Here is a 24,011-nt window from a genome sequence, read left to right on the forward strand (position 1 = left end):
GCCAATTCGTTTTCCTGACAACTGTCGTTCCAGGAGAATTCGTTTCTTCACACAAATTGTTCACCGTCAATCTGTCCTCTTATTTTTTGTATAAATATGAATTAGAAATCGTCAGGTTTTTACCTTTTTTTTGTGATTATTGCTCCCAAAGCGGCTCACGCTCAGTTCACGATATTTTGTATGCTCCGTATCGTAAGTCTACAACAATAGATCCAGGTAACAGTATACGGATAGCATCACTAAACTTCCTATGATGTCACCTTGAGCAAACCCATTCTTCAGCCAAACGCTTACGGCCTACCGTGTCGTTAAACAATTAAGTTAGAATAACGTTGGTCTCAATTTCCAAAAAGAGAAGCTGACAGAATCTGTACCAAATGAGAAGACTTCAAACAGAGTAAGGAATCAAAGGGTTTTTCGCTTTTTTTTTTTTTTTCTCTTTTTCGGTTTTTCTGTAACATATTTCGTAACTCTTCATTGTACCTGTTTGCATCGAAGACAAAGACAAGAATAGGATGTAATCGTTGTTGACGACAAAATGGCGAACTAGAGTTCTGTGTTCTTTCATAACCTGCCAACTTTGTTTGCTCCAGCAAGCTTGAACGAAGAAAAGGTGCACTTTAGTAAATCAACCATATACAGCAATATGCATTGTTTGTAAACATTTTAAGAGATCCCTCCAAATAATACATATGCTTTAAGCCATTGTGTGGGAATGTCCATGAGAATCCAATCATGATTTATAGCCCGGCACGTTGGAAGAGTAGGTTTGCCTTCACTGTCTGCACATAATGTGTATCCATTTAGGATTGAACTCAATACTTGTCATGCTCAAGGGAACATGCAAAACGACAAAGACGACAATAAGAGCTTAAAAGAGGATTCGTAAGTGGTGCAGATACCAAATGAAGCTAGTAAAGAAGGACGCTTTGAAGGAAATGTAGATCTGACAAAATTAAAAGCGACCTGATATTATATATATATATATATATATATATTATTTCGAAATAGCAACTAGTACTTTATTCAAATAGATGAAACCAAAAAGTAACGATTTTGAGGGTTTTTTATTGGTAGCTCATCATAGCCCTATAATTTTCAGATTTTTTCGGGAAACAATCGCTCAATCCAAATATATAATTAATAATAAAATATAGTTTAGTTGAAATGCAGAAAAATAATCATTAGTAAAGAAAGGAAAACAATAATAAGAACGAAGTTTGTTTATCAAAGCACACGGACAATAGGAGAAAAGTAGACCACCAAATTACCAAAAAAAAAAAAAAAAAAAAAAAAACACACACACACACACACACACTATGCTAACAAGGACTTCAGTAACAACTAACCTTTGAAAGCAGGAATAGGTTGAAGGATCGGTTGTTTATGTATATGATGAGGAGAAGGGGCATGGGAAGTAGTAGATGGGTTTGACGGAATATTACGACCATCCTTGGATGGCATATGGACAGCCTCCGAAGTAAAGTTGAATGATTCGCCTTGATTCTTTTTTCTTGACTTGTGATTTCGAGTATTTCTACGGAAATGATTGGAATGCTTTGTATCGCGAGGATTCCAGTCAGCTTTCTCATCATGGAATCGATTATGATTTGGATAACCTATTCGGCCATTTAATCCATAAAGGTCAAGGTAAGAAGGCGGCAAGTGATTCGAATTATTCATGTAATTAGCATAGGCGTATGGATCCACATATGTACAAGGTATCATAGGGAGAGATTTGTTATTGTCTGCATTTGCTGAAGTTGTAGTAACGAAAGGAGAGGGCATAAAAGTAAAAGAATCATAAAACCAATTCATATGAGAAAAGTCTGGAGTCGAATTCGAAAAGCTCGCTTCAGGACCCAGTGGTGTACTGTTTGTTTCAGCGAGCAATTCACGAACATAGCTCTCCATAGACAAAGAATTTTCTATAGGAGGAAATACAAACTGTGAACACGCATCATTCAAGTTACCGTTATGACTAAGGTAACGAAAAGCTCGACGAAATTCAAGTTGTAATCCTTTGACGGTAATATCATCCGCCGTATTTGCCAAATTTCGAGAGTTCCGAAAAGGCTCTTCCACACACAAACAATTATTTAGTTGGAATTGCCAACCCTTGGCACGTTTTGAAAGAATTGTACCATGACGCACAGATATTACGGAGTGATCATAATCAAAAAGGTAACCAAAATAACGGAAAAACTCGATGAATAAAGTACCAAGAGACTCGTGGTTTCTATCCCCAAATCCGAAAACAAGTTCGGGAAATTCGCAAAAGGAAACATCCAAGCCTTCATTTTGAGTCAAATTTGTTTGCAAATGGGGAATCATTTGTAAGCTGGGGAGAATGGAAGGGCTTCGTTTCTGCAGAAAGTTTATAACCATACAGCTGATGGTATACGACGTGAGGGTGCCGTTTTCGGCGGCGTCATTTAGACATCTCTTTTTAGCCCAGTATTTTATCATTACAATTAAAGTTCGAACTCGAGGGTCAGAAAGTATATACGTCTGCATAAGCTTGGTATTGATCGTAGAAATTGTTTTGTTAATGTTACAATCGCATGACAGATTTAATTCGCGGTCCCAAACTTTGACGATTGGAACTCTGGCAGTAGAAATACATACGACTTTTTCCAAACCGCTTTCAGCGAAAGCAGAAGAGATTTCGCAAGTGGTAGGAGCCGGTTGAGATGGATCAGTCAATATACATAAATCGATATCTGCGTGTTTGTCTGCAAGTAAAGACTCGGTGGAACCAAAAAGAACTGTTTGAATATTTCTTTCAGGCCATTTGTTTTGGAGTATGGATTCCAACTTGCGGACAAATTGATATCGTTTTTGAACACCATCTTCGTCCAAGACAATCGTATGAAAAAACTCGTTTAACTGAGACGTTAGGTGCTCTGTATCCACGTGAGATAACGGTTGTAAGGATAGAGGGTTTACAGGAAGTAAAGGATCCGTCCCTAAACTATATGGAATACGTCGTCGATATTGAATAGAACGGGTTTCATGCTTACAACCACCGTTTACGGAAGACACGTTCATTTCGCGACAAGCTTTCTCGGTTTTTAAAGGACACTGTGTTGTTTCCCTTTTAGTCTGGCTCGTAAATACCTACTAGAGAAGCTTTGGTCTGTTACCAAAACAGTTCGAATCAGTTCGGCTTTCAAATGCGTTCTGGCAAGACGAGATAAGCTAAAACAACAATTCAATCCTTCTAGCAGGTAACCTACAACGAGACTCTTCTTATTAACAGCAGACGAGTTTCTATGCCTTTCTTCACGTAAGACTAGTTAATATCCAAAATTTCCGCCAGTGTTGGTTATGAGCAACGTAGCTTGGTCTGTATCAATGAGCAGCCAATGTGGAAGATCATAACAAAGAAACTCTATGTAGTGATAATAGACCATGGAGAGTACCAAGGAGGTAATGACAGTAATAGTTGATGTCAAAAATAAAAGTAAAGAGGTGGCTTTCTTTCGTTACATTATGTTATGTAGGAACATTTACTGTTCTTACTCTGTATGTACTTGAATCGTATAGAGGGCAAGCAATATAAGTTTATTTCCGAAATAACACTGCTCTTGTAGGTTGCATTGAATTATCTATTCATTCATCATTCATAATTCATGACAGCTAGCTCTAGCGTTTCCCGTACACTGCTAATATAGATGAATCGTTCTTCCTTACAGAATTTACATACACCTTCCTTACAGTTGACTTGGAAGCAAACAAGGTAAAAACAAAAATTTGGACAAGCCAGAACTCGAATCTGGGACCTCTTCCATGCTAAGGAAGCGTGATAACCATCTACACCACATGCCCTTGTTCTTCTACTATTAAGAAGGCTCATTTGTATAGGTAGAGCAAGCTACTCTCATCAAGGCCAGAATACCGACCTAACTAACAGTCAACTGACTGAGATTACGCAGCACACTTCATGCTCCATCATACTACCGTTATCACTACACGACTTGCTTGCAATAGTTACATGTTCAAAAACAATTCATCCGTCCAGCACCACTAGTATGAAAGATAATTATAGATGTTTCTCATCCCAAATCCACTATATTCATTACAGTTTTACCACAACAATTATAGAGAATTCAGAACACGTCAGAAAACGCCAACTACCCTACATGTTACGACCAAAAAGGAAACATAACATGCAAGAGATCATCGCCTTGAACAGATGCTAAAACCGCCTGATCCAAAAAGGATCCAGCAACCAACCATCCATTCAGTAAGAAAGTATTATCTCACTCTTCGGGCAATGGCGCTACTAATCATCATCCGTGTTGAGTTCTGTGGCTAGGTTAGGAAACCCAAGCCGGACGTATACTATAGAAATGATCCATTGGAGTATCGTCGATGGTTATTAATGAAGCAAAAGCTCCCATATTTATACTATTCGGATTCCCAAAAAACAGTCACAGTCTAACAAAAAACAGACACAAAAGCAGTCCTCGTTGGCGAATCACAGACCGAGGAAGGCTGTAGAAGTTTGCTGTCGTAAAATACTAAAGAGATTTAGCATACGGGGTAGTGGCACGGAAAATGAGCTTAACGAACGATTTTGCATTTTGGTAATCAAAGAGAAAAGTTTGCATCTGTTAGGCTTATTATTACTTTCAAAAGTTTGCTGTTCTTTGTGAAAGATTCTAAAAAAAATATAAAATAATAAAAACCCATTTTCTGTAGGTTTTTTTGGTTTTGTTACTTTTGTCACTTTGGTACTTTGGCCTCCTCTGATTACTACCTTTTAGTACTCTACACCAACTAACCAACGAGGAAAATTGGGAATCATGTCAGAAACGACATCTGTAAACATGTATGTTTCAAACATTAGGAAAAATGAATGCTAATAGAATAGTCCGGAGTTGGAATCTCCCCCTATCGAGAGGGTTGAGTTGGAATCGATGCTTGTAATGAATATTGTCAAGCATTGCCGTGATTCCTTCCCAAATGTAGGCACCATAGGTAGGTTTTTTATTGATAGGCTTCATCGCAAAGTCAAATTATGTGTCGTTTATCGCGATTCTTGCAGGCTGAAAAAGTTCTACCTTTTTTTCTGCTGTTATGCGCTACTGTTTTGGCAAATTCGGTGATGTTCATAGCGAGTTCATGCTAATCCTTTGTAGGTCAACTTGTCGGTATTGACATTGACGGTGTTTTGCAAGTTAGTAGCAGCTTCGAATCCCCTGCTGTCCTTGAAAACGAGGAATCGGCTGTCAATAAGTCTGTTTCAGGAAGAGCTCGTCAAGCTCATACTGAAGCTACTTTGAACCGTATGCAATACTTGGGTGCTGTTACTGGTCACGTTGGTTGGTACCAAGGAACCTATGTTGGGGCTTTCCTTAACAGCTCTTTCTTCGTTGACACCCAATACGCCTATCAAAAAGAGAATCCTAACAGCGTTGCTCTCGTTTACGATTTGTCTCAGTCTTCCAATGGCTCTTTGGCTCTACGTGCATTCCAACTTACCCCGGAGTTTATGGCCGCTTACGAGGAAAAGACATGGACTGCTACTTCCTTAAACAACCACCATGTCTCACCTGCCAACATTGTGCATGAATTACCCGTTGCCATCCACAACTCACACTTGGCAACTTGTCTTCTCCACTCTCTTAGTGAGCCTTCTGAAACATCATCTTTGTTATCATCCGAGGCTGCTCTTGACTCCATGGAACGCGAATTGCCTTTGACTGAAACTTTCAGCAATTTTGACTTGAACCTTGGAGCTCGCCACAAAAAGAATATTGAACACCTCTTGGAGTCTGTTGACGAATTCCACTATGAGCAAGGTAATGTTGGTTTCCACCAACGCCAACTTGCTAGAGAGCAAGCCAAGATTCAGCAATGGTTGACTAAGAGAAAGGCTGAAAACACCACCCGTGCCGCTGAAAACAGACCTCTCTTGCCTTTGGACGATTGGAAGCGCATCTTTAAACTCCCAGCTGAACCCCGTCTTCTCGATTCTTTGTTAATAAGTGCTCAAATTCGTATGTCACATGAAACCATTCCTCTTGTGCTTTTACTAATCATTGTATAGGTCAACACTGCTCTCAAGTTGATGAGCAAAGCTTGTCGTTTTTGTCTAAATTATCAGGCGCACGTAACGCTTATACCTCTTAGATGAATTCAATAAAAGAACGGTAGCTGTGATTATGTATTGACTTGGCTGAACGGAACTTTGGTAGTCGAATAATCCTTTTGACAGTAATTGCTAGAAAAACTGTTTCTTTGCTTTTGGGCTAAAAAATTATTACCAAAGCAAGGTTAGTTGAGTAATATGGTAAAATGACAAATGTCAATTAATAATTGAAACACTCGATCGTTTGTGCTTAGCTGAATTGTATATAATATACATAGAAAGCGCTCGCTATAAACACAATGAAATGTAAATTCATTTGTATAGCATTAAACATCTGCTATAGCTTGATTCCATATCCTTCCGTATGATTTAAGGGCTTAGTATTTATTGCAAATTTTAGTTTGTTTTTGTTAGTGGTGTTTATAATACACTTATAGGATTCTGTGTTTACTTCCTTTGTTTACTTTACCGGTTACGCATTGTCTTCCATACCACCGCACCCATCCGTAACAAGAAACCTATCCTCTCAACCAAGTGTTAAAGATGGAGAATCCAGAATTTGTTCCGCTAAATAACTATGTTGGTAAGAACTTCGATATCGATAATGAAGAACTAGTACTAAACCATGTAGGCTTCGATTCTATTACTTCCCAAATCAACCGCAAATTGGTCCGCCGTGGATTTCAATTCAATGTTATGGTAGTGGGTATGTTCTTTCCTAATTTTACTAATAAATTACTAAACGATTTTCATTAGGTCCTTCAGGAAGCGGAAAGAGTACACTCGTAAACACCTTGTTCTCTGCTCACTTGATGAACAGCAAAGGACGAGTTGATATTCAAACTCCTTATCGCCAAACTACTGAAATTAATGTTACGAGTCATGGTAGGTATTCCTGGCGCTTGAACCTCATATACACCCTTACGATTTTTGTGTGTTATAAGTTCGAGTGAAATCTTTCTTAAAGGGTCAAATTATAGATAAAATTCTAACATAATTAGCGGTACACGAGAATCGCGTCCAGTTACAATTAAATCTTATTGATACTCCCGGTTATGGCGATCAAATCAATAATGACAAATGGTAAGTGCATCGAGGAATTGTATTTGAAATCTAACATTTTATCAAGCTGGGAGCCTATTGTCAAATACATTCGTGACCAACATTCGTCCTACCTGCGACGTGAATTAAATTCTCATCGTGAAAAGCGCCTTCAAGACACCAGAGTTCATTGCTGTCTATTCTTTATTCGTCCCACAGGTCATTCCTTACGCCCTATTGATATTGCTGTGCTAAAACGCCTCACTGAACTCGTTAATGTCGTTCCTGTTATCGCCAAGTCCGACTCATTGACTCTTGAAGAGCGAGCTGCTTTCAAACAACAGATTCGAGAAGAGATTGCCAAACATGATATTAAATTGTACCCTTATGATAGTGATGATATTGATGATGAAGAGCTAAATCTTAATGCCGCCGTTCGCAATCTTATTCCCTTTGCTGTTGTCGGCTCAGAAAAGGATATTGTTGTCGACGGAAAACATATTCGTGGGAGACAGAACAGATGGGGTGTTGTTAATGTCGATGATGAAAACCATTGTGAATTTGTTTATCTTCGTAACTTTCTAATGCGCACTCATTTGCAAGACCTTATAGAAACCACCTCGGTATATCACTACGAGAGATTCCGTTCCAAGCAACTGAGCACCTTAAAGGAACAATCTTCTATGGCCTCTAGAATGGCAAGTCCTAGTCCCAGCTTCCCTGACCATTTCCATCCGTCTGCTACTATCGCAAACTAGGTTTCCTATCCGACTTTTCGTCAAGCATTAATACACAATAATATTTTAGTTTATTACTACCTAAGATTCAAGTTTACTCTTAAGTAAAGTAAACAAAAGCTTATTCAAATTTCGTGTTCATTCAACTAAATTGTCAAAGAAACATCTAAGGGTATACAAATTCACTGTTCAGTAAATATCTAATGTACAATCTCACTATTGTAAACATTTTAATCAAAAGATTTGGTTACATTAAATGCAGATCCGTCAGATTCGGAGCATTCCAAAAAGCTGTTAAACAAAAGGCGGCTGTAATAGCTTTGGACTTGGAACAGCACCTCCGCTTGTTTGCTTGCACGAGGAAAGCAATTTTGTAATGACATAGCACACTGGTAAATAGAATGAGTGAGAGCAGAGTTAATACAATCTTTTTGGGCTAGGAGTTGAAGGGTTTCAAGTAAATCATTACTGTTTTTAGTTAGAGCATGACCAATGCAATCTAAAACTTGAAAGGTTACTGATGAAGAACTGGAGTATAAACGAACATGGTATTCATCCCTCCAAGAAATGATCCGCTCAAGATGAACATTTCCATGAACCAATGGTTGTGATAATATCCTAATTCCTTCACTAAAAAGAGTGTCTGAAATCAAAGCATTGCTTCGAACATTAAATGCTTCAGATATGCAGAGACCGTCAAACTCCCATATGTTTTGACGCGGTAGTAAAGCAAGAACTGTTTCACGGATTACCATTGCTAGCAACGTGTTCACGAAATTTGATCGAACAGTAGATAGACAGCTCAACCTCTTAAACGTATTATTAACAAAGCTAAAGTCGCAGTTTGGGATAGTTAAATAAGTCAGAGCTAAAAACGCATATGAAAGTAATGATTCAAAGGAGTTTGGGTTCGGAATTGGGGTACGTACAGCCTTTAAAATACAGCTATAAGCGTTAAAATTATCCAGACGCTTAGCTGCAGTAAATGCAAGTAACGAGTAATTCATACATGGAATAGATTCAGCTAATTGGGGTACAGTATTTGACCAAAAATGCAGAGCAGCCGCATCTTCAAATTCAAATACCCGAATAGATGGTATAATATAATAAAAATAGAAAGGAGAAACTTCCAAAGTCGGAGACGGCATGGTGAGTAAATTAGAGGGAATGGAACCAGAAGAGCGTAAAGATGATAAAGGATGGCTAGAACTCGTCACGGTCGAAGGAGTAGAATTTACAGTAGCATAGTTATACGGATTTGATGGTGTGGAAGACACAGGAGCTGGAGGATGTAATTGGTGGTTCAAATGAGGATAACCAGGCGGAAAAGAATTCGGATGTCCAGCCATTGGAAATAATGAGGGATGTTGTTTCATGGGTTGTGGAATAGAGGAAGTAAGACTTGGAGTTCCTGTCGGGCGATTCAATTCGTTGGGAAGAAAATCTTGATGAGATGTATTTAAACCGGCATCCGCATCTGTCGATGAACGAATGCCAGACGCAGTAGGTACAGCGTTCGTATTGAAGACAGGTGATGCTTGCTGTTGTGGCAACAAGGCAGCATTTATATTTACATTGACGGGAGATAAGCTCTCACCTGCTTGAGGAGCGGTCGAATGGTTTGGGTAGCCTTCACACTTACGATTTGATTTAGAACAGTTGGCGCAAAGTGGTTTCGTCTCATCACATTTTATCCTTCTCCGGCGGCAAGTTAAGCAACCAGTCTTCGTTCTTCGCTTAACAGGCTTGAGAGGCTGTTCTTGTTGCTGCTTAGCTAACAAAGGAATCGGAGAGGGATTGGAAAGGACGGGAGTCATTCGGTATCGTTTTACAGAAGCATCTGGGTATGCATCATAAGGTTTCATTATAAGAACATATACACTGGCCGTGATGAAACCCGAGAATAGTCGAGAGACTTCAAACAAAAAAAAAAGAAAAAGAGAGATGGATCAAAATAAATCCCCAAAATACTCGACAAAAGATTGACGACGTTAACAGGCCGGAAATGGTAGCACAACTCAGCATAAATATTCAAAAGCAGCCAAAAAATAAAAAAGTTCCAGCTTAAACATAAAGAAAGAAGAAAAAAATCAAATGAAATACAGTTCAAATGAAGAAAAAAAAATTCAAAATTCAAAAAGTAGGGAACCTTTCAGTTAACACGAAAAAAATAGATGCCCTCTCAGTTCAAAGCCAAAACCAACGTTCACAATCAATAGAACCAACCCGCGAAACAGAATATTAAAAGTGATCAATAATAGCAATCAAACAACCAACAAGACAATGATATATGGGGCTATTGGGGACTACAATTGCAAAAGTTTCCAATTCAGCTGCAAGTATGTTTATAACTGAATTAATTAGTACAACCTGCAATTAATTAAACTATTAATGCACACGCTTTCCGTCTATTTTTTTTCTGTTTAGGTGGAACCTTTCGACGCAACTATGAACAACGTTCGACGTGGTATGAACTGTATAGTGGTGGATGAATGAAAAAAAACAAAAACAAAAACAAACCAAAAAATAACAGAAATTTTTATTCAGTCAGTGTAAATATAATCACAATCTAATATCTAATTTAAAAATAATATCGTCAATAATAATAAAAAAAGAAAAAAAGAAGTATTTGGGAAAAAATACCACCTACAGCGCTTTTCCCAGTGTTCTCAGTATGAATGATAAGCCTAAATAAAAACAATTTAAAAAAAATATTTGAAATACTCATTCAATAAGTAAATGACACACGAGAATCAAAATACTCACTCTGCTATAATAACTTTCAATGTTTACATATGAAGATTAAACACTATAGCTTCAAACCATCTCCAAATATACAAATTTCAAGCTACAACACGTAATCAAAAGCAATGAAATTCATTAAAATTAGTTCTTGACTACACTAGAAAGAAATGACAATCCATTAATTACCCTTTGCGTTTGTCATTACCTCCATCTCGCATTACTTTTTACAAATGATACAGTACTCAAATTTAAATCGTTACATAACATATTAATTATTAATCATAAGAATTTATCAATCATTAAGGCATTAGGCAAATAAATAGAAAGCTTTTAAAGAGGAGTGGTAACCGAACGAATAAAGTCGACCATTGTACTTTTTGTTAGAATATTTGTACATTATCGGATAGTCATATTGGCAGGTCCGGCTTTAGAAAAGATTCCAGTCCTCTTCTTTGTTTCACTATCATTTACTCGCCAAAACTTCAAATTTTCATCACTAGCGGCTGTAGACAAAATGCGTCCATCAGGAGACAGGGCAGAGTATAACACTCTGCTATCATGTGCAGGTATATCTACTTGCTTTGTAATTCCTGTCGTGCCATAAGACCAGACAGACAAATTGTTATCAGGAAAACCATGAGTGGATATAATCTCTTTGAGTTGAGGGCTCCATGTTAGTGACGTTACTTGGCTACCAGCATCCACTGTGTTGACCCTTGATCCCGTAGCTGCGTTCCAGAAATGAATCTTCTTGTCCATGGTACCACCACCAGTTGCTAATAAGTTGCTTTGCCAAGGGCACCATGCTACAGCCTTGACGGCTGCCGTATGGTTTGTTTTTGTAAATTTGGGGATGGACGATCTAGCATCCCAAATTTGAACCAGATTATCATTACCACCAGAAGCTAATTGAAGTCCGTCCGAGCGCCACGCCAGCCCACAGACTTCACTTTCATGTCCTAGTAACTCGCCCACTTTGTGCTGAGCAATGCGCACATCATGATGATGGATTGCACCTGAGCGACTGCCACTGGATAAAATGTGTCGATCCCATGCCAAAACGCCTACTCTCGACTGATGGCCTGCCATCGTTCGAAGCTTTTTTTGCGATTCGACATCATAGATCTCAACCAATCCATTACCAAGTCCCACAGACAAAAATGTGCCGTCTTGGGACCATTTTACGCCCGCTACATAGGTGGATTCATCCGTTTCAGCTATACCGCCAACATCACCACTGTCGGCATTCCAAACGTAAACGTTTCTTTCAAGTGCGATAGCAACAGCGTTCAAACTGGACCAATCCAACAAGTTCAAATAGTAGTCGTCGACGATACCTGGTGCATCCAAGACTCGCTCAGGCGTCGTAGCAAATTTGCGCTTTGTCTGAGAAACGACTGGTTTTTGAGGTCGGTTATATTGAGCACGCAAATCAACAGGTTTCTTGGATTCAGGTGCGTCTGGCTTGAAAGCAAGGATACGTGTATTTAAATCCAAACCACAAGCTTCGGCAACCGATTCATTGTACTCAGCAGATAATTCATGCTTTTGATTTGAAACAAATGCATTCGCTGAATTTTGTCTTGAAGGAATGAATCTGTCACTGTGATTCGAGCAATGGTGTTTAGCACGAGGAGAACTTACGGAAGTCGACAATGACCAGTCGGATGACACGACATCAAGTTTAGGTGAACCTCGGACAAAGTTGGATGACGCCTTCGTTGGGCTTTTTTTCGCTGAGCGGCTTGCTTTCCCCAAAAGAGCCTGCTGATGCAAAGGTGTAATTGGACTGTTTGGATATACCAAAGGTCTCTTTTTCGTAGGGGTAGAAAATTTAGGAATATAAGACAAATTGCTGCTAACGTCCATGATCTATAGGGATAGTTTGTTTGTTGATATCAACGAATATGCTTAAGAGGATAAAGAGAGACTAAAATAAAAAAGAATGACAAAGTTATGTTGAGCGTAATTAAAGAATCAACAACACGATTTCAGTCGATTGTTAAGAACTTCTTTTTACTTTTTACTTTTTAAGTGACCAGCACTTTTGTTTAAAAAGATATATGAAAGAGAGAAAATCAAAACAAAATAGGAGACCAGCTCAGAGAACAAAAATGGTAATACAATGAAAAGTTCCAGCTTTCCTTTACCACATTCAATATAGGACCAGCCTAGGGAATAAAATTAAAAGAAAGAATAAAGAATCCTGCAAAATTCGGATGATTGAGTCTTCGTGGTGGTTTGTTTACTTCCAATTCCAACCACCTCGTCTTATATTACAAAAGCTAAACCCTTACCCTTTGGTTACCACCGCAACGACTGTAAATAAACAAATGGTAAACAAAGGGTAGTAGCAAGAAACAATCTGCAAAAGTAGTGAAAAAAAAGAAAACAACATCGGTCTCCATGATGACAAAACAAAGGGTTTCTTTGTTGTTCTTTCGTCCTTCACATAAACATATCGTTTCAAGGAATTTGAAAACAAATAAATTGATGATCGTAAAGTAGGCAATGTTAATCACATGTAGTATAGTAGAAAGCGCAGTTAAAGGCAGCTGAAAATGAGACAAAGACGGTTGTTTATCATCTATAAATCAATAAAATGAATCATTCATTCTTCATACAAATATTTGTTGGATCATAAAAACGGGTCCTCCTTGTTCCTGCTAACGCTTTCCCTGAGATTTGTACCACAATGTACCAGCAGCATTGCTTTGGAAGTTTCGCTTTGTTGAGATCCAAGCAACTCTGGACATTATTTACCCAGCAATTCTGGACATTATTTAGAAAATTTATTTTTAGATAATTCAAACGACTGATTTTACTCGTAGAATACTCCGCTTAGGCGTTCGATGGCTGGTAATTGTGTTCACCACCAAATGTCAACTTCTTCCTTTTCGTAAATTCGTCTATAATGGCTGGTGCAAGATTAAATGTGGTACGAAGGAAAAACTCCCTGAGAGTTATCGAAAATACTATAAAACCAAGGAAATGCCGCAGTATGTTCACTAGTCAGTTTATATTACTTGGTCTTTCGGGTGGAACTTGAAAGTTCGATTGTAATATCAATCCATTGCTGCATTTCCATATTACAATTAGAAGATTCTCCTTCATAATCTAGTGGAAGTTATTACCAGATAACCATTATCTCATTTATCTTCCCGTATTCTATCGTTTACATTGCTACTTTCAAAGTTCCAATTCGTTAGATGATGGGATTTTCAACTCGATCCCTCGCTTATTTTTTGGCGGGTTGCCTTCATCTTGTTACGGCTTCTCCTTTGTACGGTAATCCCGAAACCATGGAACCATCTTCACAAATACTCGAGAAGCGCTCTACTGATGTCTTCGATAAAGTCATTGATACCTCTGATCCGATTGCTTTGTTCGGCTCTGCAAACCATCCTTTGACACCTGCTGGTGTGTCCGAAAATGGAATGCCCATCGAAACAAACAAATTCTATGACAACCTTTTGCTTGGCTCCAGAACCTCCTTCCTCTATGCTGACCCATACCGTTATTGGTGGCAGTCTTCCAACACTCAATCTGGCTTATGTATTGGCCATACCGATGAGAACCAACGGGTCTTCGACTGGGGTAGCGCCGTTCCCAATTTCTATTTCAACCCAATTGGTCTTTGTTCTTTGGGTTTTGGTGCTTCTGGAATGACCGAAGCCATTGCCCCCGAGGTCGACGAAGTCGATCAAATGTCCGCTCGTGTCAACTTCAACTGGGGTTCTTCTTCCATGAAGATCTCTTTAGTCGAAGGTTTGGCTTTTACCACTGCTGAGTACTCCAATGCAGTTCCGGAGATTTTTACCTCTACCTTCTTTATGAATGGTATCCAATCGGTTTCTGGATCTTCTGCCTCTCAAAAATACAAAATCACTTTGTCCGACGGCCATATTTGGCTCATTTATGTGTTTGGTGACCAACTTACTTTGAAACCTAACGGAAACCAAGTCCTCGTTGGCTCAAACTCCTTTACTGGTTATATTCAAATTGCAAAGATTCCCTCGGGTGATACCAAAGCTGAGTCCGTATACGATAAGTATGCTGGCACTTATGTTACTGGTATTTCTGTTTCTGGTAATGTTGATGGCGATACAGGTTACTACACCTTCACCTTGAAGACTTCCGGTCAGGGTTCCGGTGTACCTTTACATTTCTTGTTGCCTCACCAAATGGACTCGCTTTCCTCGGGTGCATCCTCTACCGAACTATCCTTAGTTTCCTTGGTTAGCGGCTACGCTACAGCTGTTGCCGGTAACTCCATTACTTTTGCTGATACCGTTCCTAGCGATATTCACTTCTTGCCCTGGTCACCTGAAGGTAAAAAGGTGGGTTATTCAACTGATGCACTCAATAACATTAAGGCTGCTGCAACTCAAGAGGTAAACGGTAATATGGATGCTGACAGTAATTTGGACTCTATGTATTATAGTGGTAAAGTTCTTGCCAAATATGCAATGCTTTGTCTTACAGTCAACGACATCCTGAATGACAAGGAGATGAGCAACACCTGTGTTAAAAAACTAGAAAGTGCCATGGCTCGCTTCGTTGATAACAAGCAAATTAATCCTTTGGTTTATGATTCTACTTGGAAAGGTGTAATCAGCAAAGCTGGTCTTTCTGGTTATGCTATGGCGGATTTTGGAAACACTTATTACAACGATCACCACTTCCACTATGGCTATTTCGTTCTTACAGCCGCCGTTATTGCTCATATCGACCCTAACTGGATAAATGTTGGTAATAACAAGAAATATGTTAATTCTCTTATTCGTGATGTTTCTAATCCCACCAGCAATGATCCCCATTTCCCTGTTCAAAGAATGTTTGATTTTTACCACGGCCATTCCTGGGCTGGAGGTCTTTTCGAGTCAAATGATGGCAAGGACGAAGAATCTACCTCAGAGGATTACAATTTCTTTTATGGTATGAAGTTATGGGGTGAAGTTACCGGTGATGATGCTATGGTGGATCGTGCAAATATTATTTTATCTGTTTTAAAGCGTTCACTTAATAAGTACATATACTATTCGGAAGGAAATGTTCAACCTAAATCTATGCAACCTAATTATGTGGCCGGTATTACCTTCATGAACAAAATCACCCACGTTACTTATTTCGGTACTAATCCTGAATTCGTTCAGGGTATTCATATGCTTCCAGTTACTCCTATTTCCGCCTATATTCGAGAACAATCATTTGTTAGAGACGAATGGAACAATATGCTTCTCAATGCTCTTGGTGCAGCTGTTCCTTCTTGGAGAACCTTGTTGTATGCTGATTATGCTATCGTAGATCCATGGACCAGTTACAACTATTTTGCTACTCCTGCTTTCCAACCCAGTTGGTTAGATGTCGGTGCTTCTCGTGCTTGGTATTTAGCATTTTCCGCTGGTCTGGATGGAAGAAATGCTGTTTACTATCCCACGAACCCAGATGGTTCTAATTCCGGTTCCTCTTCCTCTTCGTCTTCTTCTTCTTCCCCTTCCCCTTCCACTTCCTCTCCCTCTTCCCCTTCAACTTTAACTTCAATTTCATCTTATGTGACCACTACAACTACTTCTGTTTTTCCGGATTTGAAGCCCACTATCGTACCTACGTCTACCTCTTCATCAAGCTCGGGCCAGAAGACTTGTAATATGGCTGTGTACGATCCTTCTACAACCGTTTGCGACGAGAACGTCCTTTGTCCCATTGTGAATGGCGTACCATACTCGAATTGCAATGGTGCCTGCTATAATCCTAAAGAATACGGTTGTTACAAAAACACAATAAGCCCGAATATAAATCCTACGAGTTATGTGTCATCTCCTGTCAGTACAACAGATCCCATTTCTAATACTGCTACTAAAACCGGTTCAACTTCTTCACCCAAACCTACTTCTGGAATGCAAAAATGCGGAGATACCACGTACGATGCTAGTGCTATTACTTGTTATTTCAATGACATTCTTTGCCCTATTGTCGAGGGAAATGTTTATGAAGTATGCAATGGTTCTTGCTACGATCCCTCCATGTATAGCTGCGACAATGGTTCTGTGTCTCATAAAGGTAGTTCGAAATCTTCTACGTCTGCTAAGTCGGCTTATACCTCTCCCAGTACTACTCCTACTTCTAAATCTTCTACGTCTGCTAGCTCGACTTCTGCCCCTTCCAGTGTTACTCCTACTTCTCAACCTTCTACGCATGCTATTGCTCAATGTGGCTTGGCCTGGTACAATACTAAGAGCTATATATGTTATGGTAACTTGTTGTGTCCCATTATCGGTGATAAAACAATGCAACCTTGTGGTAATGCATGCTATGATTCCGATGCTTACGAATGCCTAGGTGGTAAACTTATCACTAAGTAAGTCGAGAGGACACTATCAAATGCAGAAAAAAGCAACGATTAAATGCTTTCAAGTATATTTTTGTCTTTAATTTGTTGAGGTAATTTCTTCCATAGCAAGACGTCTGGTACGTGTTGCAAGATGAGATTAACATAATGACGCTTCGCATGCGCATACTGCCTACTTACGAAGAACGTAATGGGTTAATTGGGTTACTCATCTACTTTGTACATAATTCTTTTGGGTCTTTTTTATAAAGACATTTGAATGCATATTGATCAACTCTTTGATAGAGTTGATCATTGTTTGTGGATTAGATAAATACTTTTTAGACATAGAGTTTAAGATATCATCTCTAATATCAGACATTATTTTTATTCCTTTATGCTAGACGTTGTCGAAAGTGTATAGAAAAGCAGGGTTGTTCCTTTCAGTAGCTTGCAAATATATATTTCTGTAAGCTTTTTGCTATAAGAAGGAAATGAATTGTAACTTGGGAAGAAAGGTGTGATGGTTGAAAAGGAAAAGTTCGCTGTTTGTGAGTCTTGAAGATGAGAGTATTTACGAGCTCATTTCATATGACTCTTAAATTCCATGGCATAGAAAAGGCCGAATCAGAATGCGAGTATGATTGAACTAAAAAGATACAACAAGAAAGCCATGTTCCAATCAGTTATTTTCGTCAGGAACCAGTTTCCAGATTCAGTCATCTTTCATCACACATTTTTTCATCTCTTGTTTCAGCAAGGCAAGCGCTTATTACAACAGACATCGACTACGTTCACTTTCAAAACTCTATTGCATAAGCATGTTGATTACTCTCTCTGCAGAGACCCTGACCACAGAATATTCCACATGAAAGAGCTTGCAATAGAAAGACAAAAGTACAAATTTAATCATGTTACGAATACTACGTTCACAATTTCAGAATAAGGAATAAAGATTTTCATGAAACAGATATCATCATTCATAACGCCTCAACGCCTAACAAAACTTCACCATGCAGGATCTCTTTGAGAAAAAGATCCATCATTTCAAGATCGTGACAGATACCCATACACTTTGTGGATATCAAGCTTGTAGAATTATGGATTACATATATATATATATGCTTAGATAGCAACACCAATGACACCGCAAGCATTACGGCCACCAGCGTTACCAGTCTTTAAGGACTCTTCATTACCACCCTTACCAAGGTCATCTTCACCAGCGTGGATGACAATGGTACGGCCAACAATGTTGTGAGGGCCATACAAAGTGATGACAGAGTCCACAAACTTGGCCTTAATCTCACCGCTAGCATCAGCAGCAACATTACCCAAATCACCGACGTGACGAACAGAGGCGGCACGATCACCGTGAGTGGTGCCAGTGGGGTTGAAGTGAGGACCAGCAGAGGTACAGCCATTGGTGTTGTCACCGAATTGGTGGATGTGGAATCCACGCTTGGCGTTAGCGTCGCTGCCCTTCAAATCGACAGAAACAGTGACAGGGGTCTTTTCGTTTTCTTGCTCAAAAGAAACGACACCGTTAACTTTAGAGTCACCGCGGAGAACTGCTACAGCCTTCATTTTGATAGAATTAGAAATCGTTTGTAAATCCTGTTACACTTGAGAGTGGAAGTTGGTAAATTCAATGACTGACGTGGGCACCGTTTATATAATCCTATGGAATACCACTTTATACACCCAAAATCGGCCTGCAAGGCTTATTGTTTTCAAATGAAAGCCTCTTGTATTTAAATTCTCTTTCAGTCAAATATTCCCTGCATCCAAATCTGGTTCCTTTCGAGCTTTGCATGACAAATCACCCAAAACGTTTGTTTTTCTCGAACCCACCCAGGGCAAAGCGTCATCCGTCCCTGCCAATCACCCATAGTACCATGAAGTCAATCATTTCGCCAATTCTCCTTTGCGGAACAGCGCTTTGTATCTCGCTAATGCTATTTGCAAACTGTATGTTCAGATATGGTATACCAATACACCATTTGGTGGCAATAGTACCGTATTCATGAATACCGAAAAAGAGCGATTTTGAACAACCTCATTCCTGGTCTTTATGCTTTGGACGCAAGGAAGCCATCCCATCCCATCCACAAAGGTCATAGTGGAGGTCAGGTCCTTGGAGCATATTTCTCTAGTCCCTCTACTGTTGAAAGGCATAGACACACACATGGAAAAAGAGGGAACTGACGCATGGGGAGGTCATGGACTGGAATTGCTTTTGCTTTTGCTACCGTTTCATGGTGAGCATAGGGCGCTTGTTGTGAATGAGCATGTATACCTGTCTGAGGAAGCGTAACGACTAGGTAATCATACCCATGGGGAAATCAATGGGAGAATGGGAGAAAAGGAGAAAAGACGCAGGTGAATGCTTGGCTTTTATAGACAGCAGGATGAATGGATGATTCGCAGTTCCAATTCCGTGCTTTGTTTTGTGATAGTAAAAGAATACAAAGTCTCATCAACACGTAATAGAGCGATAAATTCGCTGATACATTTTTGCTAGTCGCATAAAACAAAAACCTCAACGAGTGACTTTTGCGAAAGCTTTTACAGACAAAGATCGTTACTTTGCAGATCTCTCCATTCGAGAGAATAGAAACCGGAATTCGCTGGAAATCGGCATTTCATGGGAAACCCGTGCTTACTTGTATCAGGAAAAAGGTTTCAAGGGAAAGATAGGCAAAAATAGGAAAAAGTAGGCAGTAAAAAACGGATCTTTTCGTTGAAACGGGTGTCCAAATGATTTTCTTTGAAAACCCTTAGAAGTAACAATTACGAAATAGATCGACGTAAATTGGCTAGATCGACGTAAATTAAATAGATCTGCGTAGATGAAAATCTGTAAACAAGCGGGAAACACAGGAAAGCAGAAATGAATGAATACAATAAAGCATCTGGATTGATTTCGATTGATGAGGCTTCTTCGTAGCCACTTAGCCGTTTCATATTCTTTGGCATATCTTGTATGAATTTCCATCTACACCAAACAGTACCATACAATTCCATTTCGAATTATTGCGCACCGTAAACTTGTCTAATCTTCTTAAACGTTCTTTTTCTTTTTTTCTTTCTTTCTTTTTTTTTTTTTTTTTTGAGCTACACAGAAACAACTTGCACGTACAAACACATTTCAACGTCTTTTTCTGTTTGTGAAAATAGGAAACGCCAACAGGTAGCAATGCAAGTCATGTTACTTGAGTTCCTTCCATCTTCGACAGGCCAACTCTTGCAAAATTTTTCTCTGCTTTATAAATCTCTGTTTCATTTCTTTTTTTTTTCTTTTGTTTCTTCAAATGTCTTTAGAATCAAACGTAAAGACCGCCAGAGATTCTTTCATTACTCTTCAAACACTCTCTGTCAAGGATCGCGATGAAGCACTCAATATCATCGTAGAAGAGTTGTTGTCGAAAAAGGACACAATATTAAAGGCTAATGCCGAAGATATGGACTCTGCAAAGAAGCAAAATGAGGCTGGAAAATTGAGCTCATCTATGTTGAAACGTCTTGACTTGTCTACTTCTGGCAAGTATGAGTCCATGGTCCAAGGTGTCTCAGATGTAAAAAACCTCGAGGATCCTTTAGGTCGTGTTACATATGGCTGTCGCCTTGATGACAACTTGGATTTGTACCGCGTCTCCTGTCCCGTTGGTGTACTTTTGGTCATTTTTGAAGCTCGCCCTGAAGTCATTATCAACATTACAGCCCTTGCCATCAAGTCTGGTAATGCCGTCGTCTTGAAGGGAGGCACAGAGTCTACAAAGTCTTTTGCTGCTATGTCGCAAGTCGTACGTTCAGCTCTTTCCAAAACTAAAGTTCCCCAAGGTGCAGTGCAACTTGTTCAAAACCGCGAGGAGGTCGCTCAACTCCTTCAATTTGATCGCTATATCGACCTGGTTATTCCTCGTGGCAGTGATAAGCTAGTTCGTTACATAAAAGAAAACACAAAAATTCCCGTCCTTGGCCACGCAGATGGTTTGTGCTCTATGTATCTTCATGATGATGCCGACAAAGATCTTGCTATCAATGTCGTTTTCGATGCCAAAACTGATTATCCAGCTGGCTGTAATGCTGTTGAGACCCTCTTGGTTCATGAAAATGCATTGTCTACCCAGTTGCCGTTTATTGCCGAAAAACTATCCCAAGCATCCGTGGTTTTAAAATGTGACAGCCGCTCTTACGAGGTTTTAGAAAAAACTCCTTCTGTCGCTAAATTGCTTCAACACTCTACAGAAAATGATTATGATACAGAATTTTTGGACTATACTTTGGCTGTTAAAACGGTCTCCTCATTAGAAGAAGCAATGGCGCATATAAATACCCATGGTTCAAAACACACCGACTGCATTTTGACTTCTAGCGAATCTACTGCAAATAAGTTTATGTCTGGTATCGATGCTTCTGGTGTTTATTGGAACGCTTCTACCCGCTTTGCAGATGGCTTCCGTTACGGCTTTGGCACTGAGGTGGGTATCAGTACAAACAAAATCCATGCCCGGGGTCCTATGGGCTTAGAGGGCTTAACTATTTACAAATATCAACTTCGCGGAAGAGGTCATGTCGCATCTGCCTACGGTGTCGGTCCTAGTAAGATTCCATTTAAACATGAGCCCCTTGATGTCTATCATATATCGGAGGTTAATAAATTGGAAAACTAATCTTCTCCTGTATGGTTACAGTTCGTTTTTCACAGCACTTCTATTTTGTTTCCTCTTTCTTTACGTTTTCATAATTTTTCCGTTCTATATAATAAACTGAACTGGTTCATGCTTGCTGTTTGTGTAGAGGAAGGTAATGTTCGGTTTTCAACGTATGTGTAAGATTCAATTAATAAATAAAAAATAAAAACAAAAAAAAAGAAAAGTGAAAAAATCACTTACATTTAGATTTCTCTACCAATTTATGAACTTGGGTGTACAACTCTTGCAGGACAAAGTAACATTGACACCTGCACTTTGTCCTTCAGTGAACGAAAAGATTTACTTTCCAACTAACCTACCATTGAGAATCCATAGTCCTTTCGTACCATTCTTTTCTATAGCCATAGACATTGCATTAATCATAAAACACATGAGCCTTTTTTCTGGACTGAGAATCGTTTAATTTTCCAATCCTGAAGATATTTGCATGATCAACACAATGGAAAATACTGGTTTTGCTCAATTTGAAAGAAATCCTTCTCTTTTGCCTGGTACAACGTTAGAGAAATCACAGAAAACAAAAAAATATATAGAGCACTACTATAAAGTAGCAGTGGAGCATGCTGTAGAAAGAAATCATAGGTAAGTGAAATGCTACAATTGGACAATTTCGATTTGGACATGATCAGAGATTAAGTGAATTTGTATATGAATTTTTTAGCGATAGTTCACAGGAAATGACTGCGATTAAGTTATAGCTCAGTCAAGGCCAAACCCGATTTTTCTTATATAAATCAAAAGTTTCTGTGGAATGCCCGCTTGACCGAAGAATCTTCATTACTTTATTTTATTTTTTTAAAACAGTTTTATTAACTATGCCACAGAAGAATTGAGCTTGAACGAAAACTAACAACAGAGCGTGGATCTGATGAAAGAAAAAACAGACAATTAAGAGTACTGGGAGAGAGGGAGTCGCAATTCTTACGTTTTCGAAGGACAAGACTGTCTCTAGAAGACTTTGCAACTATCAAAGTTATCGGTAAAGGTGCTTTTGGTGAGGTATGTTTATGCTGCTGTTCTATAAAATTCGTGTATCATTAACACAAAAAAGGTACGACTAGTACAAAAGAGGGATACTGGAAAGATTTATGCTATGAAGTCTTTGTTGAAAACCGAAATGTTCAAGAGGGATCAACTATCCCATGTCAAGGCCGAACGGGATTTGTTAGTAGAGTCAGATTCTCCTTGGGTGGTTTCCCTTTATTTCTCTTTTCAAGATGCTTTATACCTTTATCTTATTATGGAGTTTTTGCCAGGAGGAGATTTAATGACCATGCTGATTAATTATGATACCTTTTCAGAAGATGTAACGCGCTTTTACATGGCTGAAACCGTTTTGGCAATTGCTGACGTCCATCGAATGGGATACATACATCGTGATATTAAACCCGACAACATTCTGATTGATCGTGATGGTCATATCAAATTATCTGATTTTGGTTTGTCCACAGGTTTCTATAAACAAGATCAAAGTGCTTCTTACATGAGACCCCCAAAAACCGGCAACACCTTAAAGAGAGGACAATTGGTAGACGCTATTTGGCTAACCATGTCTTCAAAAGACAAAATGGCTACGTGGAAGCAAAATCGCCGTGTTATGGCGTATAGTACTGTGGGTACTCCGGATTATATTGCACCGGAAATCTTTTTACAACACGGTTACGGACAAGATTGTGACTGGTGGAGCCTGGGTACCATCATGTTTGAATGTCTCATAGGTTGGCCACCGTTTTGCAGCGAAAATTCACATGAAACCTATCGTAAAATCGTCAATTGGAGAGAAACTCTAGCCTTCCCTAATGATATCCACCTTAGTTTTGAAGCCCGAGACTTGATGAATCGTCTCATGACTGATTCGGAACACAGATTGGGTCGCGGCGGTGTCATTGAAATTATGCAACACCCCTATTTCAGTGGAATTGATTGGGATCGCCTCCGTGAAAGCCCTGCTCCATTTATCCCCGCTTTAAGATCGATTACCGACACTCATTACTTCCCTGTGGATGATTTGAGTCAAGTTCCCGATGAACCTGTTGCAACCCCGGTAGCCAACGTAGATCCAAGGACGGTTGAACAAACAAATATGGCCTTCTTGGGATACACTTACAAAAAATTCAATTATCTCACTTTGAAGGGAGCTCTGTAATACTAAAAAGAAAACAAAAAAACTTATTAGGCTGCTCCAATTTTGTTGTTTGTTTGCTTACCTCATTGCATATTAAGAATGGAAGACAAACTGAAAAAGACTAAATCTTGTTTCCAGCTTTGATGAATTCAATCTACATGTTTTACCCGCTATTTTTATCATCTACTACCGTTTTAAATAAATAAATTACATT

General features: G+C 39.1%; 9 protein-coding genes and 2 non-coding genes across 11 annotated transcripts; 5 read left to right on the forward strand and 6 right to left on the reverse strand.

The window, feature by feature from the left end:
• Positions 1–1,344: 1,344 nt before the first annotated feature.
• Positions 1,345–3,051, reverse strand: cid13 (poly(A) polymerase Cid13; the record flags this gene model as incomplete). Its single annotated transcript, XM_056180551.1, has 1 exon — positions 1,345–3,051. One exon carries the CDS (start codon positions 3,049–3,051, stop codon positions 1,345–1,347), a length of 1,707 nt encoding a protein of 568 aa, XP_056035617.1.
• A 706-nt stretch (positions 3,052–3,757) lies between these two features.
• On the reverse strand, positions 3,758–3,831 carry SOMG_20074. The gene has a single exon. It is a non-coding gene; the product is annotated as a tRNA-Ala (tRNA).
• Positions 3,832–4,116: 285 nt separating this feature from the next.
• Positions 4,117–4,379, reverse strand: U3. Its single transcript, XR_008803676.1, has one exon. It is a non-coding gene; the product is annotated as a small nucleolar RNA U3 (small nucleolar RNA).
• Positions 4,380–4,811: 432 nt separating this feature from the next.
• Positions 4,812–6,141, forward strand: tif308 (translation initiation factor eIF3h (p40); the record flags this gene model as incomplete). The annotated part of the gene is made up of 4 exons (XM_056180552.1): positions 4,812–4,837; positions 4,880–4,986; positions 5,148–6,008; positions 6,059–6,141. 4 exons carry the CDS (start codon positions 4,812–4,814, stop codon positions 6,139–6,141), a joined length of 1,077 nt encoding a protein of 358 aa, XP_056035618.1.
• A 502-nt stretch (positions 6,142–6,643) lies between these two features.
• Positions 6,644–7,899, forward strand: spn2 (mitotic and meiotic (sporulation) septin Spn2; the record flags this gene model as incomplete). The annotated part of the gene is made up of 5 exons (XM_056180553.1): positions 6,644–6,683; positions 6,732–6,806; positions 6,857–6,985; positions 7,102–7,183; positions 7,230–7,899. The coding sequence occupies 5 exons, from the start codon at positions 6,644–6,646 to the stop codon at positions 7,897–7,899; spliced, it is 996 nt and encodes a 331-aa protein (XP_056036406.1).
• A 209-nt stretch (positions 7,900–8,108) lies between these two features.
• Positions 8,109–9,743, reverse strand: moc3 (DNA-binding transcription factor Moc3; the record flags this gene model as incomplete). Its single annotated transcript, XM_056180554.1, has 1 exon — positions 8,109–9,743. The coding sequence occupies one exon, from the start codon at positions 9,741–9,743 to the stop codon at positions 8,109–8,111; it is 1,635 nt and encodes a 544-aa protein (XP_056036255.1).
• A 1,276-nt stretch (positions 9,744–11,019) lies between these two features.
• On the reverse strand, positions 11,020–12,492 carry slp1 (substrate-specific mitotic metaphase/anaphase APC coactivator Slp1/Cdc20; the record flags this gene model as incomplete). The annotated part of the gene is made up of 1 exon (XM_056180555.1): positions 11,020–12,492. One exon carries the CDS (start codon positions 12,490–12,492, stop codon positions 11,020–11,022), a length of 1,473 nt encoding a protein of 490 aa, XP_056036254.1.
• Positions 12,493–13,832: 1,340 nt separating this feature from the next.
• Positions 13,833–16,988, forward strand: eng1 (cell septum surface endo-1,3-beta-glucanase Eng1; the record flags this gene model as incomplete). The annotated part of the gene is made up of 1 exon (XM_056180556.1): positions 13,833–16,988. The coding sequence occupies one exon, from the start codon at positions 13,833–13,835 to the stop codon at positions 16,986–16,988; it is 3,156 nt and encodes a 1,051-aa protein (XP_056036253.1).
• A 1,091-nt stretch (positions 16,989–18,079) lies between these two features.
• sod1 (superoxide dismutase Sod1) lies at positions 18,080–18,541 on the reverse strand (the record flags this gene model as incomplete). The annotated part of the gene is made up of 1 exon (XM_056180557.1): positions 18,080–18,541. One exon carries the CDS (start codon positions 18,539–18,541, stop codon positions 18,080–18,082), a length of 462 nt encoding a protein of 153 aa, XP_056036260.1.
• A 1,727-nt stretch (positions 18,542–20,268) lies between these two features.
• On the forward strand, positions 20,269–21,630 carry pro1 (gamma-glutamyl phosphate reductase Pro1; the record flags this gene model as incomplete). The annotated part of the gene is made up of 1 exon (XM_056180558.1): positions 20,269–21,630. One exon carries the CDS (start codon positions 20,269–20,271, stop codon positions 21,628–21,630), a length of 1,362 nt encoding a protein of 453 aa, XP_056036259.1.
• Positions 21,631–22,099: 469 nt separating this feature from the next.
• Positions 22,100–23,818, forward strand: orb6 (serine/threonine protein kinase Orb6; the record flags this gene model as incomplete). Its single annotated transcript, XM_056180559.1, has 3 exons — positions 22,100–22,254; positions 22,497–22,671; positions 22,724–23,818. 3 exons carry the CDS (start codon positions 22,100–22,102, stop codon positions 23,816–23,818), a joined length of 1,425 nt encoding a protein of 474 aa, XP_056036258.1.
• Between the last annotated feature and the right edge of the window lie 193 nt (positions 23,819–24,011).

Source organism: Schizosaccharomyces osmophilus, chromosome 1 (genome assembly GCF_027921745.1).
Source record: "Schizosaccharomyces osmophilus chromosome 1, complete sequence".
Lineage (NCBI taxonomy): Eukaryota > Fungi > Ascomycota > Schizosaccharomycetes > Schizosaccharomycetales > Schizosaccharomycetaceae > Schizosaccharomyces > Schizosaccharomyces osmophilus.